General features: G+C 39.4%; 1 protein-coding gene across 3 annotated transcripts in view; it reads right to left on the minus strand.

Moving 5' to 3' along the window:
* The window catches only part of PLXNB2 (plexin B2), a 250,246-nt gene that overhangs the window by 57,207 nt on the left and 175,879 nt on the right, over window positions 1–17,160 (minus strand). For all 3 annotated transcript variants that reach the window (XM_015628206.1, XM_015628207.3, XM_015628210.1), the window contains 8 exons: window positions 15,393–15,493; window positions 13,069–13,195; window positions 11,479–11,629; window positions 8,834–8,948; window positions 8,047–8,149; window positions 7,467–7,568; window positions 1,921–2,013; window positions 660–741 (listed from right to left, as the gene is read on the minus strand). In XM_015628206.1, coding sequence (XP_015483692.1) covers window positions 660–741; window positions 1,921–2,013; window positions 7,467–7,568; window positions 8,047–8,149; window positions 8,834–8,948; window positions 11,479–11,629; window positions 13,069–13,195; window positions 15,393–15,493 — 874 coding nt within the window. The remainder of the gene's footprint in view (window positions 1–659; window positions 742–1,920; window positions 2,014–7,466; window positions 7,569–8,046; window positions 8,150–8,833; window positions 8,949–11,478; window positions 11,630–13,068; window positions 13,196–15,392; window positions 15,494–17,160) is intronic.

The following is a 17,160-nucleotide window of genomic DNA, read 5'->3' on the forward strand; positions in this document are numbered from 1 at the left end:
CTCAGCCTTTTCTCATAGGAGAGGTGCTCCAGCCCTCTGATCATCTTTGTGGCCCTTCCTACCCTGTTTTCAATCCAACAGGTCCACATCCTTCATATGTGGCAGGCCCTGAGCAGGATGCAGCACTCCAGATGGGGTGTCATGAAGGTAGAGAAGAGGGAGAGAATCCCCTCCCTCACCCTGCTGGCCATGCTGATTTTGATCCAGCCCAGGCTATGACTGGCTTTCTGGGCTGCACCCCCATGTGGCTGGGTCCAGCTTTTCACACCCTGCAGAACTGCTCTCAACCACTTCATATTCCAGCTTGTACTTGTGTTTAGGATTTCCCCAAGCCATGTGCAGAACCTGCACTTGGCCTTGCTGAGGCTCACGAGGTTTGCACAGGGCCACCTCTCACACCCATCAAAGTCCCTCTGGATGCCATCCCTCCTCTCCAGTGTGTCAGCTGCACCACACAGCTTGGTGACACTGGCAAACTTGCTGACAAAACAGATGTTTAATGCATTAGTCTAATACTAATAACTTTTGATCTGTCAGATTTGTTTCACCCAGACCAGTAAAGCCTACAAACATTCTTATTAACAAGACTCCAAATTATGATGGAATAGATTTCTGCTTACTGTAATTAATCTCTTTTTAATCCCGTATTTCATACTTACCCATCAGTTTGCTGTCAATCTTGACCTTCTCTGTTCTTATGGATAAGTTAAGTTGTAGGGTCTCATTTGCACTATAGGAGAACTAGAAAAGATGACATAATAGAGATATTTATACCTTCATTTGGCAAGGTTAATTTAGTGCATTTTCTATGATTCTCGATAATCAGACCTATGAAGGTTTTAGAAACTCTCCCAAGCCTTTTTCATTGTGAGCAGATACACTTATAGAAAAATGCTTTAATGAACATAATCCTTCACAATCAGAATTTTCAGGTACCAAGGGACAGCAATATCTGAATACTCTCTTTTCATTAATTTAATTTACATTTGGTTATAAGTATCAAAGCAGCAAAAGTGCTGCTCAGAGGCATAAGTATAGCTGCTGACCCTGCTGAGCTCTCCCTTCCCACACCATCTGGCCCCATTACTTCTGTGGGCACAGCAGACTCGCACCACATGGAGGGGAAGTCTCTTGCATCTTTTACAGTGCAACCTCCTCATTTTAAAGCCAAATCACAAGGTTCACATGCTCCAAGACATGAGCTTCTGCTCATGCTGAAAAAGCAGCAATGAAAATTGTTGGGAAACAGGAAGAACAAATAAAAATACAGACGCTTGATAAAGCAAATGCTTTGTGCTAGGCACAGATGATGCATAAATGCTCATTAATTCTCAAAACTAGTTAGTGAGCTTGTAAGACATAAAGTTTAAAGTCAACATAACATTTGTGAGTCAAACTTGGAGCTTAGAAAATAGACTATTTTAAAAATATTTTTTCCTTTCTCAGTAAAACAAGCAAGAGTGAAAGAAGCATAACTGTAGCCATGCAACAGGATATTTCTACCATTGTTACCATTCCCATTTTTACAGATACAAAACGAGGAAGATAATGAATTGGAATGTGGAGAGGAAGAGCACTGAAATTCTTGCACTTTATCCTCAATGATTTCACTAGATTGCATGAAATGTGAAGAATAAAACAGTAGTGGTCTCAAATTCCTCCAGTTCAATAATTCTATGTGTTACACAGGTAGAGAAATCAAGGAGAAAGATTGAGGACTTTGAGGGAAGACTTCAGAAGCTCTGAGCCAAAACTGTAGTCTTTAACTACTACTGCTGAAGGAGAATCTCCATCAGAGGTGACTTTCTTTTCTGAGGGAAACACATATTACCTGTATAATTCTGGACATATATGACTACTGGAACAGTTCAGAAGAAGAACTGAGCATATTTGGTAGGTGAATCATATTTTCACATTTACCTCTTTACTCACGAATGAAAATTTTCCTTCATCTGACTCATCAACAGAAGCTTCAAATTCAAATTGGCTGTTTCCAACAATAAATTTTTTACCCTAAGGATGAGAAAATTTCAGTTTAGAACTTGTATAGCACCACCAAGCATAGTAAAATTTCACCAGGCGATATGCTGTTCAGCACAGGAAGTAATCAAATCCAAATGGAGAAGGCTAACTGGTTACAGTCATCTTCTAAAGCAATGCTGGTGAGAAGCTGGGCCAGAATCTGTGACTTTGCTGCACTCCTCCAACATTCATTCATGGTAGGCACACCAAGAAGTTCAAGAAAAGCAAGATCATATATAGCACTCTGTTTTAGGGAGCAACAAGGAAAAGCTAAGAGATATGAATACTGGATGGCTTCACACATCAGATGTGTTATTAACAGAGCTGTGTGAGTTCTGCCTTTAAAGGTTTTCTCAGTAGGGATTCTGGGCAGAACATCAATGCAAGAATGCAAGAGAAACTGGAATGAATATGTCTTACTTCTTGCTGCCTTTCTCCTGCCTTACCATGACTACAGCTGTATTTTCACAGGACAGTCTTCAATGGCTGCACTAATTTAAGGGTATTCCTACCTCCTAGACATTTTCTTCCCCTCTCTTCTCTCTAGATCCTAAATCTATTGATTCTTGTCTGAAGTCCATAGCGCATACTGACCTTCACTGCACTGACAAAACTCTCAGCTTGGCTGTTCTGTGATTCAGTCAAAGAACTTAGCAGGCTAAAAACTTAATCCCATGACATTGTTTCTGTGCTGGGTCATTCTCCTGCCCATAGGACAGACATGCAAACAGCTTTGCAAGAAGGATATTAGAAAGAAGTGAGTAGCAAGGATATTTTCAGACAGTAATGTTGGTAAACATAAAATTACAACTCACTTGAGGACAAGGCAACCTTCAACTTCACAGAATCACAAAATTTTTTGGGTTGGAAGGGACCTTCAAAGACCATCTAGTCCAACAATCCAGACATAGGCTGGGACATCTTTCCCTAGACCAGGTTGTTCAAAGCCTCATGCAACCTGGCCTTGAACATTTCTAGGGATGGGGTACACAGAAGTTTCTTGTGGAACCTTCTTCCATTCTCTCAGCATCTTCATTGCAAAAGATTTCTTCATTAGCTCCCTAAAACTACCCTCTTTCACTTTAAAAAATGTTGCCCCTTTTTCTGACCCTACAGGCACTGGTAAAATATCTCTCCTTACCTTTCTTATAAGCCCTTTTTATATATTGGAAGTCCACAAAAATGTCTCTCAGGCCGAAACACCTCAACTCTGTCAGTTTTTCTCCATAGGAGAGGAAATCCAGCTCTCAACTCTCTCTCTGATCATTTCCATGTCTCCGGACTCATTCCAACAGGTCCACATCTCTCTTGTACTGGGAACCCCAGAGCTGGATGTTATACTCCAGTTGAAGTTTCAGGAGAATGGATTGGAGGAAGATAATTCACCTCCCTTGACTTGCTGGCCACACTTTTTTTGATGCAGCCCAGGACACTATTGCTTTTTTGGGCTGCAAGTACACATTGCCAGCTCATATCTAATGTTTCATTCTCAAGTCCTCCACAGGGCTCCTCTCAATCCATTCAACCCCCACTCTGCATTGACCAGATGCAGGACCTTCTCAGTGGCCTTGCTGGACTTCCTGAGAACTTGACTCTGGATATAAAGAACTAGTCCCTGGTTTTGACCAGACCCTTCTGAGTCTTGCAGTGCACATGGCAAAAAAATAGTAAAATAATAAACTTGATTCCTCTTTTCTGCTACAAAGGTTAAGTACATTGTCTCCTGCTATCATCTAAGTCTTGTGTATGAGCATCTTATTCTTTTTATTTGTAGCTACTTCAGTGTTGGAATCACAGGTAACTCCTGGGTCACGAGGTTCATCTAATGTAGTGGAAAGTTTTCCCACTGCACCTTCACTGTGACAGGTTGGGCAGTGGACATGAGCCCACCAAGGTTTGGATCTGAGGAGGACAACATATTTTAATCAGATAAAGGACCTGACTCGAGGTTCTGGGTGGTTATTTTATAGAAGAAAAAAAACCTTCTACTTTTTCCTTCCTTCTGAATCTACATGTTGAAAATAAGCTACTGACTGAGTTTCAAAAGCCTTGTCTGAAAATTTACAGCCCATTCTGCTTTACAGAAAACATCTATATAGTCTAAGTTTTAAAGCATCTCCATACAAATATTTTTTTATAGGAATGCTGCCTTGTTTTTCTTGCCCCACATATTTTAATATAACATGTGTTTTTCAAAAGTGTTCAAATTCTGCTTCTCTGTAAGGCCTCTCCGGGAGAGGAGGAGAGCTTTGGTGTGTGTGACAGCTGATACCTGGAGTGCATTGAAATCAGGAGTTGCTATACCAGGTGAGCAGAAGGCAACAGCTCACAGTCTGTAGTTTTGGTGCAAGAAATGTGTAGCAAGCACTAGGAAGCAGGTTAAACATCAGACACACATGACAAAGACAAATCCAAATGGGAAATTACTTTTAACGAAAATCTTTGGCGGGCTAATAAGATTATCTTGATGTCAGTACATCTGTCTCTCCTACTGTGCCAATCTTTCAAGGACTCAGCTGGAGAATGCCTCTCAGAAATTGCATGCAATATGACTGATTGGTACAAAACTTCCCTCCCTCTGCCCTTCCTGGATGAGGCTATTCCCAGAAGAACGACAACAGCTTGGATTTATCTCTCCTTCCTACTGAAGTTCTTTCAGAGCAAGGAGGGGCAGAAGAACAGTCAACAGCTCCTCCTCTTTTAGGCTATCTCCCTCCAGTGGAAGGGAATCATGAGGAGACTTTTTGTACTTTAAGCATTTACAAGTTAAGAGGCGCATACAAAATGTGTGAGCTTATACTTCCACCATCAGTGGAAGAATACCAGTTTCTGTATTTTCAGTATAGAAATAACTCTTGATATAGTCTGCAACAGCAGTTTTAAAGCCATTTACCTCTTCTACTCACTAACCAAGCCTTTCAATGTTCATCTCCACCTGGAGGTGAGGATGCTTATACGCACAATGTTGGATAGTGCACTCAGCCACAGCAAGGCTGGGTGTGCAATGCCCCTTTAATGCAGATTAAACCAAGATAATAGAACTGGTAGTTCAAAGTGACATCACAACATTAATTTTTTGCTTTTTCTAAGCAAGAATTTAGGCAAGGAAAATAGGAGGAAAATGGATATACCCATGTCCTAATCAATAAAGACCTTAAATGTACTCATAGCTTCATGACTGCTAGCTTCAAGGATGCTGTAATGCCCAGCATATCCTGGGGCAAAATTGTTCCACATGAGAAGCCAAATGCTATTTAGCATTTGGGCTGTGGGCCAGCTGCTACAAAATATACATCCATGGCTTCTCCTGAGCCACCCTGTTTTCCATGAAATATTTACCAAAGGCTGAGTGTAAGTTATGCCCTTCATTCAAATGAACTTTCAGTCATCAAAGTTACTGCTTCAGATAGCATGACCCCACAGGAAAGAGTGCCTGTATGATTACAACTATTTCATGCCTTATTTGTCTGTTATCACATATATTGAAGGCCTGTGTATACAGCTGTAGTCACTGTGTGTGTCTATTGAAGTCCTGTCATTAAAGGCATTCTTGTTTTGACTTAAAAACACACCTCTGTATCAGGATATATGGAGCTGGTCCCAAGACAGAGATGACATTTTCACACTACTCCCATCTGAGAAAAATCACTGTGACATCATTTGACACTCACTGCTCTCCAGTATCTTTCCAGTTTTGGGATTATGCATTCACCTTGATTTCTTACAGAAACTTGAACTCCTAGTAAGCCTTCCAAGTTCCAAGTTAAAAAAATACATTCTGTAGGCAAACTATTAAACATTGCTACCCATGACAAAGCATTCAATCCACAGGATGTGTCTTTGCATTTGTTAAAAGCAATTGATATCTCACAGAATTAAAAAAAAAAACCCAGAAGCCTTTTCTCCACTCCCTTTTTGTTGCTAGTAGTTCAGAAAGATTAAAGTGCTTATTCATAGAATAATAAACTAGATCAAGTAGTTTTTGCCTTCCTACTGCTGTGTCTCCTTGGAGGACAAGGGTCCACTAGAGGTCAAATTCAGCACATCTAGATTATGCATCTGCTCTGAATTTCTCTAGAGAGAGGGCTCTTCCAATTATATCAAGGGAGCAGGAAACAATTTCCCTCTTGGGCAGAAAAACAGCTCTTCACAATGTTAAATAAAAGAAATATGAGTATAATCTCTAGAATACTTTTCAATTATTAGCAAGGAGAGCTGTGGGTTTAGGAGAGGTGTTGTCTGCCACATGTTGCACTCAACCAGACATCCCACCAGGGACCAGTTCTGGTCTCTTAGAGGACAGACCAAATTCACCAAATTTGCATTTCACTGAATATATTTTAAGGTCTTTAAACAAAAATGTTTATTTTTGAACATACACTTTTTATAGCACAGTTTTCATATATCCCTACAGTAGTGACGCACATCATGGTCTTCATATAGTGCTTAAGGGTTGCTTTTTGCACTTCTCTGAATACCCTTCTTACATTGCTGCTCTTCAGGCCTGTTGACCCTTTTCCATCCATTGGCAGGAGTAGCAAAGGTGATAGAAGGAATTTAGAAGTTACACAGTACTTCAATTTGAAAAAGGGAAAAAAAAACCCTCAAAAAGAAGAGCCTTCTTTCCCTTGATAAATGGCCAGTAGTTAAAGAAATCGATGCACTCCCCAGTGCATCTATCATCAATTCACATTTACACAAAGACAACACAGAAACAACAAATAGAAACTGATAATAGTTGAGCTATCACCAAAAATGGTTTTTAAGCTTCATTTTTATCCAACTAACAATAACATTTTATGCACTGTCTAGACTATAAAGCAATTAAACCCCTGGGGTCTATCTGACTTAGAAGCTTTGTATTTATTTCCTGGAAGCAAGTACTAAGGAAGAGAAGCCTTTGCTATGAGGATGAGAAAATACATGATCTTATGGTCTGATGATCACACACACACACACAGACACAAAAAAAAGGAAAAGATTATTTTATCCAAACTAAGAAACATTTAATGTCTGAGTGCATTTTTGTGTTTGAAAGGTGAAAACTGAATTAAGCACATAGAGTGATGTCATTCTAGAACAACAGCAGAAAAACCCACCAAGTATTTAATTGGAAAAAGATGTGAAACATTCACAGCTCCTACATCTCCTCACATTTCACTACATGAAAAATAATTGTCCAGTGTTTTAATAGGTCCAACTTACATACTTTAAAATGCTCCCTCCATTTTAGTAGTTTAGTATTTTCTCCAGCTCTGATTCTCTCATGGTGGTGACTTTACCACAGTAACCAATATTATATAAAACTTGAATGTGTAGCTCTTTTCATTCTTTAAATTACAAGCAGGATCTCCAAGGCACATGAACTAATGCTTTAGTTTAGGGGTGTGGATGCAGTTTAAGAGGCATTCAAATGACAGCTAGCTTTGAATTAATCTGCTTACCCGATAATAATCTAGATGTTTTCCCTCAAAATACACAGTTGTTTGGTACTCCATAGGTATTATTGAAGGGTCAGGGTTTAGAAACTGTGGGCATTCTCCTTCCTGGGGAGAGAAACATTTTATATGTTATTACAAATAAAAAAATCTTATCACAACAAGCTCCAATGGCCTTTGGACAATAGAGTGATTGTTCTGAAGAAACTTCATGCTTAAAATACAGTGACAGATTTGATTACACCCTTTCAAATTAGACATGCTAAAAATGACTGCAACATATGTCAAAGCTGTGGGTGATTATCTCTCCCTGCCTTGAAATCTTGTTCCTCCCATTGAAGCAAAATAGTAAAAGGAACAGAAATATCCTTTCAGGAGTTATTCAGTCCCACTGCCCCGCCTCAATCACACCCTCAAATTCCCACCCCCACACTGTCACCAGAAAAAAACATCACCTCAGACTTCTGGAGTTAACTTTAGAATCGTTTTTAAATCTCTAATTCAAAAAACTGATATGAGAGATCCAGAGAACAAAATATTGAAGTGTTCTAATAAAAAACCTAATAACCTTATTTTTAAACATTACCATATTTTGTTTAATCACATCTTGTACTGAAGAGGACTCTTCACAGATATGTCTCTTCCAGTCCCACTGGCAATTCCATCTATTGCTTGCACAGGAATAGCATCTACAAATATAACATGGTAGTCATGACAAGTTGTCAGGCTTTTTCCCCAGCTAACAAGAAAAGTAAATGAAATTCCATATTTATGGAATCCTCTATGGAGGCTAGATCAGTCTGTTAGAGTGTCCTTACTATATTAAATTCAAATTTCATAAGAACAGTTCAAGTACCCCAAAAAGCTATTTTATCCCTTAAATAGATATTTGAGCAAGGATCAGAAAACCATAGCATTTGCAAAAATTTTGAGATCAAACCTGAGAGGACTGGAAGCGATTTTGATCAAAATTCATACATCAGGACGAACAAAGGGTTTGGGCTGGCTGCACCTGCCCTATTTGAATGCACTGCAACCCAAAGCACCAACTATCGCTACAGGGAACAAGCAGGCACACAGATGTCCATGTTGCTCACCTGCAGACACATTAGCAGCTACAGAAATGGCAACACAATGAACTGGCCTTGATTATACGTGCCATGAAAATTTCTATTCCACATTTTATGCTGTTGGCTCACCGGGTGCCCTTCAACCAGTTTTTAAACTCCATTAAAATGTATGGAAAAGGATTTGGACATTGGCAAATTTTGAGTGCCAAAGGCTCAATTATGAAATGATTGAGTAATTCAGGTGCCAGTTACCTAATACACCAAGCTACAGGATCTAAACACTTAAGAAGTTGAAATACTTACGGCTGATTCTCAATAAGATTCATTGCTTCTTCACAGTCATAAAAAGGGTAAGTATGTGATGCAAAAAAAATCTTGTTCTTTTCAAAGGTTAACTGAAGTGGAACTGAAACATGATCTATCACAAAAGAAAAAAAAATATCCAAGTGGTTGTTGAATTCTTCAGCTCTTGAGCTGAATGATACAATGATAACAGTTTTATTATTTTACAGGACATAAGCAAATATTTAACTATACTGTTGACACTCTGGATCTCATGACTTTAGGTCTGTAAGTTCTGTTTTGTCTTTTTAAGCTTCACAAAATTTTTCAGCACATGGTGCTCAAAAAAAAAAGAGAGAAAAAAAAGGGAAGAAGCAAAATTAAAGAAAAGCTTTATTTTATGGAAGTGTTTTTATGTGGTGCTATCATCATGTTAGAATTTTAAAGAGTCTAGAAGAACAAGGAAAATTGAGTAAGGACATAATTGAACACAGATGAAAACTGGCACAAGTACAGTCATTTTTAATAAAACATTTTCTTAAATATGAATATGTCTGCATGTAAAATTGCCTCTTTCATTTGTGAATTAAAAATGTTGTTATGTGAATTCAAGCAAGTGATCTTTGTGGTTAATGCCCAACGGTGCCTGCAACAGTTACCACAGGCACTTGCGGGCTTCAGTTTGCCATACACTATTTCTCCACAAATGTACTTCTTGTCTGGATTATTACTAAAGAGTGAAACTGTTTGAAATACCTTTTGCAGAAATCATTAAGCCCTTATGAAAAGCTATTTCACAAGCTATTGAGCAATTTCAAACTCTGCTTTCCTTGAACAGGTTCTTGGAAGACCATCAGCTGCTTGGCTGGAAGTTACCTCTGCCTGTACTGGGTCCCCTTGAATATTTCAGACTCACAGGAATGACAGGGGATTTCCTAACAACAGGACTGAGAAAAGGCATGCTTCCTAGAAATTCCTTTTGGAACCAACAACCAACCAAAACCAAAGTAACCCAGACTCTTCCAACATCAACAGGGCTTCTTAACAATAACTGGATGGCTCAGGACTGCCAGGAACATACAAATACCATGCATACAAACATCTTAAGGGCAGGTGTCAAAAGGATGGGGCCAGACTCTGTTCAGACAAAACAAGTAGCAGGGGCAACAAACTGAGACGCAGGAAGATCCACCTGAATAGGAAGACAAACATCTTTACTTCGAAGGTGTCCAAGCACTGGAACAGGCTGCCCAGAAAGGTTGTGAAGTCTCCTTCACTGAAAACACTCAGACCCCAGCTGGACAAGATGCTGTGCAATATGCTTTAGGTAAACCTGCTTTAGTGGGGGGGTTACACTAGGTAACCTCTCCAGGTCCCTTCCAGCCCTAAAACCAATCCTGTGGTTCTGTGAATGCTTGTTGCTGCCTGCCTTCTCCTGGTGTCTGCTGAGTTTCTGAACACCCTAATACCACTTTTGAGCATCCTTTCAGATGTGAAACCAACTCAGAGAGTCATATTATTTCTAGATTACTCATTTACTCTAATGCCTTCTCTGACAGGCTTCTAATCTTACCTTTAGTGCTGGATGACATCAAGATATCACATTTATCAACTGCATTGCTTTATGTCCTTTACAAAATATTTAGGGAATGTGAATTGGCCCTGAATAACAGAATGCTGCTTCAACACTTAGCAGAAGCTGATACCATGACATACCCCAACTAGTGTAAAATTCAATAATGAGATTTTAATGTAATTACTCTCCTTGCAACTAAAGTTACATTTTTACCTGTTTCAGCCTTAAGAGAATTGAAACTTATCTTAAAAAGTGCTTCCAAGTACCACTTTGACAATTCATGACTGTTATAATACATATAAAAGACTTATCCTCAGGGGTATGTCTGCAAGCTGTAAAAGCACATGTTTTTTTGCATGCAATTTCTCTTCAGATTTTTAAACTTGATACGTAATAAACAGTGTTGTGTAATGAGTTTCATTCCATGTGTTTATGCATCAAGATGTATGAATTAAAGCATGAACAAAGCACTGTCTAGGAAATTGCACAGAACTATGGCTGGCAACAGACCTTAGGCCTATAATCAGTGCTTCAGAACAATGATGCAGTCTTTAATTATATGATGAAGTATTTTTCCATCAGGCTTACTGCTGCAGAATTGGAGGACACACAGAAAAGGAGGCAGAAGGCTGGATGCTAGAAAGGATAGCCTTGTAACACAAACCAGAAAAAAATGCCACTGTAATACTGTTGACTGGAGCAAAACTAACAAGTCAGACACTAATTCCTTCAGACCAGAGGCAGGTATAAATCTTTTCAAGTCAGAGTACTGAGGCTTAGATTAGAGTAACTGGGTTTTGTTTGTTTGTGATGCAGAATAGCACCTCTCTGACCCCATGTCTACCAAGCTACTATTTCAAGTTCCCAGCAGAAACACTGGGAATGCTACAATATAGAAATTTAGCAAATAAATATATCAACAGAAAAAGTTTGAGCAAATTGACATTTCAGCAGCAGAATCTTTGGGGAAAAGGACTGGAAGAGGAAAAAATCCCACCGTGTAGGCACCTCATACAAGAGCATAACATTAGAAACAGCAGTCTACGTTCTTTTCTCTTATTATCCATGTAGGGTAGCATTATTTCTTTACCTTGATGCTTTGGTGTTGGAGGAATTATATCAGGGGGATCACAGATAATAACCCCTTCTTTCACCTGAGCAGAATGCACTGTTTCACCAAAGGTACAGCAAACCTTGTCACTCTCAGTCAAAGTTGGCAGTGGACTTACAATCAGTTCAACCTGGAAACAAAATTTCAAAAGGGCAAAATATTTTTTTGATACCCAGTAAGACTTGGAAAATTTCAATTTCAAAGGTGATATTTAAGATAACATCACAAAACATGGCTCTCCTTTTCAATTTTTACTTCTTCCCATCTGGTAATATTTTCTACTTAAACCTCTACCAATTTTTCAATTCTTTGTTGAATTAGACTGATACAAAAACCTCTTGTCCTGTCAATGTAATAGATCAAAACAAAATTGTCTGTACAGGCACACCCAAAACCTTTTACTCTTGTCCTCAGCATCCAGCTTAGCAACAGTAAGCAGAGTGGTTAATACTTAAACCCCCAACAAAATTAATTAATATTACATTAATCTTAGGTGTTCTTAGTGAATAATGAAAACACAGCTGGGTAGGCTGGAGGTGGTGGAGTTTGAAAGGGATGAACAGAAAAGTGGCTTCCTCAAAACTCCATGCAAAATGCAAAAAATGCAATACTGAAAAAGGATTTCTGAGTGATGGTGAGATTTTAGCTTCCTGAGAGAAAGAAAGCACTTGAGAAACTAAAAGCAAAATAAGATGGGAAAACTTAACAAGTAAAGAGAAAACAATCCAGCTTAAATTTGGGCTGGTGTTCTTGACTTAATGTTTCAAGTGTGTTAATTACACAGTTTAACTTCCATTTTGCATTGCCAGTAGAAAAGACAATTATCCCTTTCCCTATAACTGAAACCAGTTATACTCTACTAGTATTTTTATTCAACATAGAAATGGCCCAAACAAAATAGTGTTTACATCATTTAGAAATGGAAATGAAGTGACTTGAATTAAAGTTTCTTTATTTCTGATTGAGAGGAATTAAAAGCCATTATATCGATTTTACTTGCTGAACACCCCAGGGGGGCACACAGTCTGCATTGGCATGCTCCATTTGGAGTCAGAGCAAGCTATGACACCCTGATCTCACTCCAAAAACTCAAGTTTTGCAATTTTGTTGCCACAGAGTCATTTTGCATGCTGAATTTACCTTCTCCGTGTACCCACACAGACTTTGCTGCATAGGCAAATCCACTGCTGATTTTAAAGCAACAGCTTATGGCTTCACTGCTTACTTAAGTTTATGCTCAAGTAAGCTGAAAGGGCAGCATAAAATCTCCCCTACCAATTACTTTTTATGGGTTATACAACACTGTACAACACTTTCATAATATGCAGGTAAGTGTTAAGTGCTTTATCATCCATACTAGTGCATCACTTCGGTTTACAGAGGTCAAAAATGTGAACTCAACCTGCAAGAACAGCAGGCAAGAAAGAGCACTGTGAGAAATGACAGAGACTGAAAACAGTCCCCTATTCCTAGCCTCCACTGTGCATAAAAAAATACAGATATTCATCTTTCTGGTAGTCATACCAATGTGCTTAAAGAATATTTATGGAAAGCATTTTCCTGTTATACCTTAGCAGGAGCTCTGCGACTCATATTTAGAGGGTCTGCACCAATGATGGTCACACATGTGCCACTTGGACTCCACAGCCAGTGGTTCTCCTTGTCAGCTGTTCCACAGTCTGCCTTCTTTGTGCACCTGAAAAAAAAAGAAAAAAGAAAAAAAACCCCAAGCCAGTATTATAGCTGGACTCTCCTTTCTCTGAACTATGCAACAATTTCATGATTAGAGACTGAAATTACAACACAAGACAACTACAAATTTTCTTTAATATTGACTAGTGGGGTTGCAATTAGAGGATTTTTAACAGAATTAGTGGTGTAATTACAATTGATGACTTGACATGTCAAAAGCAAGTGCCTATACTATTTTGGACAGCACCTTGAATTAGACATACAGAACACATATCCATACAGAGCACAGGAACCATGGGGCAGTGGGGCCATCTGAAATCAAGCTGATTTCAAGCTTCATTGCTTCATTGCAATATATAACAACATCCTGAATGAGAGGTTTTCTTTCTGCAGGTAAATGGCAGACACCTCTGTGTTGCCACTGGTAAGACACAACACTCAAGAGAAGATGCAACAGAGAAGTATTGCTGGGGGCATACAAGCTTGTGGAGAACTTCTGTGCAACACCAGCACTAGAAATGTTATTTTGTAGGGAATGTCTTCATTAACTCCTGCCACTATTTAAGACCTCTCCCTGACAAGGCAGTGTTACAATTATGGGAAGACAACAGCAGTTGTGCAGCCTCACCAAACACACTGGAAGATTTTCCCAGCTCAGGTACTGGAAGAACTAATGCAGTACAGAAGCTGTATGTAGCTACGAAAGCTTGTTGAGGTGGGGACAGTCTCGGATGTTTTCTTTCCATTCAGTGCAAAGTTTAAGAGAAAATGCTGTGGGATTTGTCTGCTGTAGCAGAAAGTTGACTATTAACCCATCAGGGGCTTTAACACAATGCAGTTGTTGCACAGCTCTGTCAAACCTCCTTTAAACAAATCGTTTATGTACGGAGTCAACATTCACGTAACAAATCCCTAAACACACTGCTAAGGGCTGTCTGTGATCATGAGACAGAGATGAAACTCAGAAATGAAGCACTTTTTTTCTCCCCTTTGGAAATAAATACTAGCAAATGTGAAAATTCATGTTTGCCTGTTCTCAGAAACCATTAATATTTTGAGATATTGAGGTCAATGGTCATATCAGAAACCTGAAGGGAAATCTAAGGAAAATTGCCTTTTTTATGATATATGCCAAAGCCTTCAACTCCCGGCAGCCCAGGAGGAGTTTGAGGTTACATTCCAAATTCTCAGGTTTCACCCACAGCAACTGAAACCCCAGGCTCAAAGAGTTAGTTTATTACATAAACCTGCACACACCACATAAGTTTCTCTGCAGTGCTCCATATTATGCTACATCAGGCTGATAGGTGACCTAATGCGATAGTTCACATTTTCAGGCAGAAAACCAGAAGCCTGAAATTCATCTGCATATTATAATTAAACAACCCCTTTGTTCCAACAGCAAGAAGTTAGAATCACGAATTCCCAACCACTCATGCCAAGGGGTTAATTAATTTAGTAGTCAAAAAGAGAGCTGCAGGACTGCTCTTCCCTCTCGGCACTCCAATCAATGCAGAGCGCAAAGAAGAGACATTCCAGGGCTGTTCAGTGCTGTCCTAGTTTACATGTACTTGAATATTCATTCAGTGAACCTCTGCAGATAGTCAGCAAAATGTCACTTTCTGCTCTCCTACAGGTAGGTGAGGGTTCCCTGTAGCTACACATCTTGACAGATGATGTTTATGTAAAACCAGCATTTGAGCTATACACTCTATTTTAGACATGGAACAGTTTTTCTTTTATGTTCTTTTTTACGCTTTCCTGATGTACTTAAAATATATGCTATAGTTTCTGAATTTGAAATAGGGAGCATTTTTTTTTTATTATTTTCTGTGAGAACATGTGGCTGTACAGTTAAAAGAGTGATAAAACATACAGTTATAGAAGGTGTATAATCATTCTCAGTACCAGCAGAAAAGTATATATTTTCCCAAACTAATCAAATCTGAAGAAGTCCACGGGGACTTCTTTGTGTGCACAGAATATTGATATCAATATCTGTGTGATAAAATTAAATGCCTGTCAGGAGTGTAAGGCTGAGTACAAAGAGCTTGGATCACCATGCCAGAGCACAGGTCACAACCTGAGCAGTTCACCATGCCAGAGCACAGGTCACAACCTGAGCAGCTCACCATGCCAGAGCACAGGTCACAACCTGAGCAGTTCCACTGCCTGCACAGAGCACAGCCAGCAGCACTCACCTGCCCTCCCTCACACACCAGCCGCAGTACGGATCCCTCGCCTGGGCACACTTCTCACAGTCTGAGTATTTGTGGCAGTCCTGCACAGGTAATCGGTACACCTGGAAAAACAAAAGCAAGGCAAACCTAACAACTGAAGATGGCATAAGGAGGTGGAAACATTTGTGGACTTAGCAGTACAGTGCCATTACCTGCTGCAGCTGTATTATTATACCCAGAGCTCAGCCCGATTTTAACAGAATATATATAAAACCAGTCTGTTCTTTTCCCCCTTAATAAAGTCTAAATTCATACACTTTTTTCTGCTTCTTTTCCCACTCTGATATCGTCTAGTCTGTCTCCAAAGTAATGTAGGACATTGTTATAATCAAGAATTAAGAGCAAGTCTTACAAAAACTGAGCTTTTCAGTTCCTCCAGTTATAGTACCTGTGGAAATCTGCACCTCAGGACAGAAACTGCGTCAGCAATGCTCTGAATTCAAGAAGCAGCTACTGCAGAGTGGATACTTTCAAAAGGCTAACCTGGTACTGGTTAGATCATTTTTTAAACAGAATATTCTCACCTCCCTATGACTGCCAAGGAGTTGAAATTGTTTGGAAATGCACTTCCAGCTAGAAGGCATTTCAGAAAGTCTGCAAGCACATGAGAGCCAGGGTGCATCGGGTTACTGCACTTCTCCATGCATAACCTTCCACCATGGAATACATTCACTAAAGAAAATGGAAATAACTATGACAGGAAGCAGCAGGGAAAAGAACATCATCAGTTCTCATGTCTCATTCCCCCAGTAAATATACAGCTTCTGGTTCTGATTTCCTTTGGTGTGGAGAATAAACAACTTTTTCTTCGGTGCACAGAAAGAAGAGACATTCCTTTTAGCCATGCTGCTGCAATGATGCAAGAGGAAAACAGGCCATACATCTTCCAGTTTACGACTACATTTTACCTTTAAAGAGCACAAGAAGTGTAAAAACAGAAACTCTGAGATGTAGGCTTTTAATCTCATTTTAATATAATGCCAGTCTCATCTCACTGGCAATTATGAAGCTACTTTGACTCTCTGAGTTTGGCCTTTTCTTCCTATTCTGAGAGTTAAATAAGATAGCTCAGTTAAGGAAAATGTCAATATTGTGCAATTTTCTTGCATTTATTAATACAGGGCTTTATCTTTTCAGCATTCTCTTCTTTTTAGCTAACTGGAGCTGCGTTACTGGCATTCTTTCACTAAGTGGTACCCACAAGTAATTTAATATCCAGTGAATGATTTTATTTTTAATGACAAAATATTTGTTTCACAATTCTGGTAAGCATGAACAAGCCCTAGGGATCACCATCTCTGCAAGTTTTGTGTGACCTTAATGACAAAACCCACCCCCCCCAAACCAAAACCAAACCCGAAGAACCAGGAAATTTCAAAATGTAAATAAATTAATTTTAGAGCTTTTTGTGTTGGCACTCTGAATCAAAAAGTGTTAAAAACTAAAACAAGTAAATAAACTTGATCATAGTGACTGCCACAGACTTCTGCTTTCCTCCAAGTACATTAGGTACCTTAAGGAACCTGGGATCCTACCAGTGATGTACGCTTGTAATGAACCAGCATGAGCAGCACAGGGGTGCTAAGCTCCTTTACAAGTCCCACAGGAAGGTGCAAGGGGTTTCTCCTGCTCTCTGTTCAAGCTTTTGGAGCAGAGGGGACTGACTGCTGAAAGCATTTGCTCAAAATCCCTACTGCCATTGGCACCACAGCAGAAGCTGGGAGAAAAG

This window comes from Parus major, chromosome 1A, assembly GCF_001522545.3.
Source record: "Parus major isolate Abel chromosome 1A, Parus_major1.1, whole genome shotgun sequence".
Classification (NCBI taxonomy): Eukaryota; Metazoa; Chordata; class Aves; order Passeriformes; family Paridae; genus Parus; species Parus major.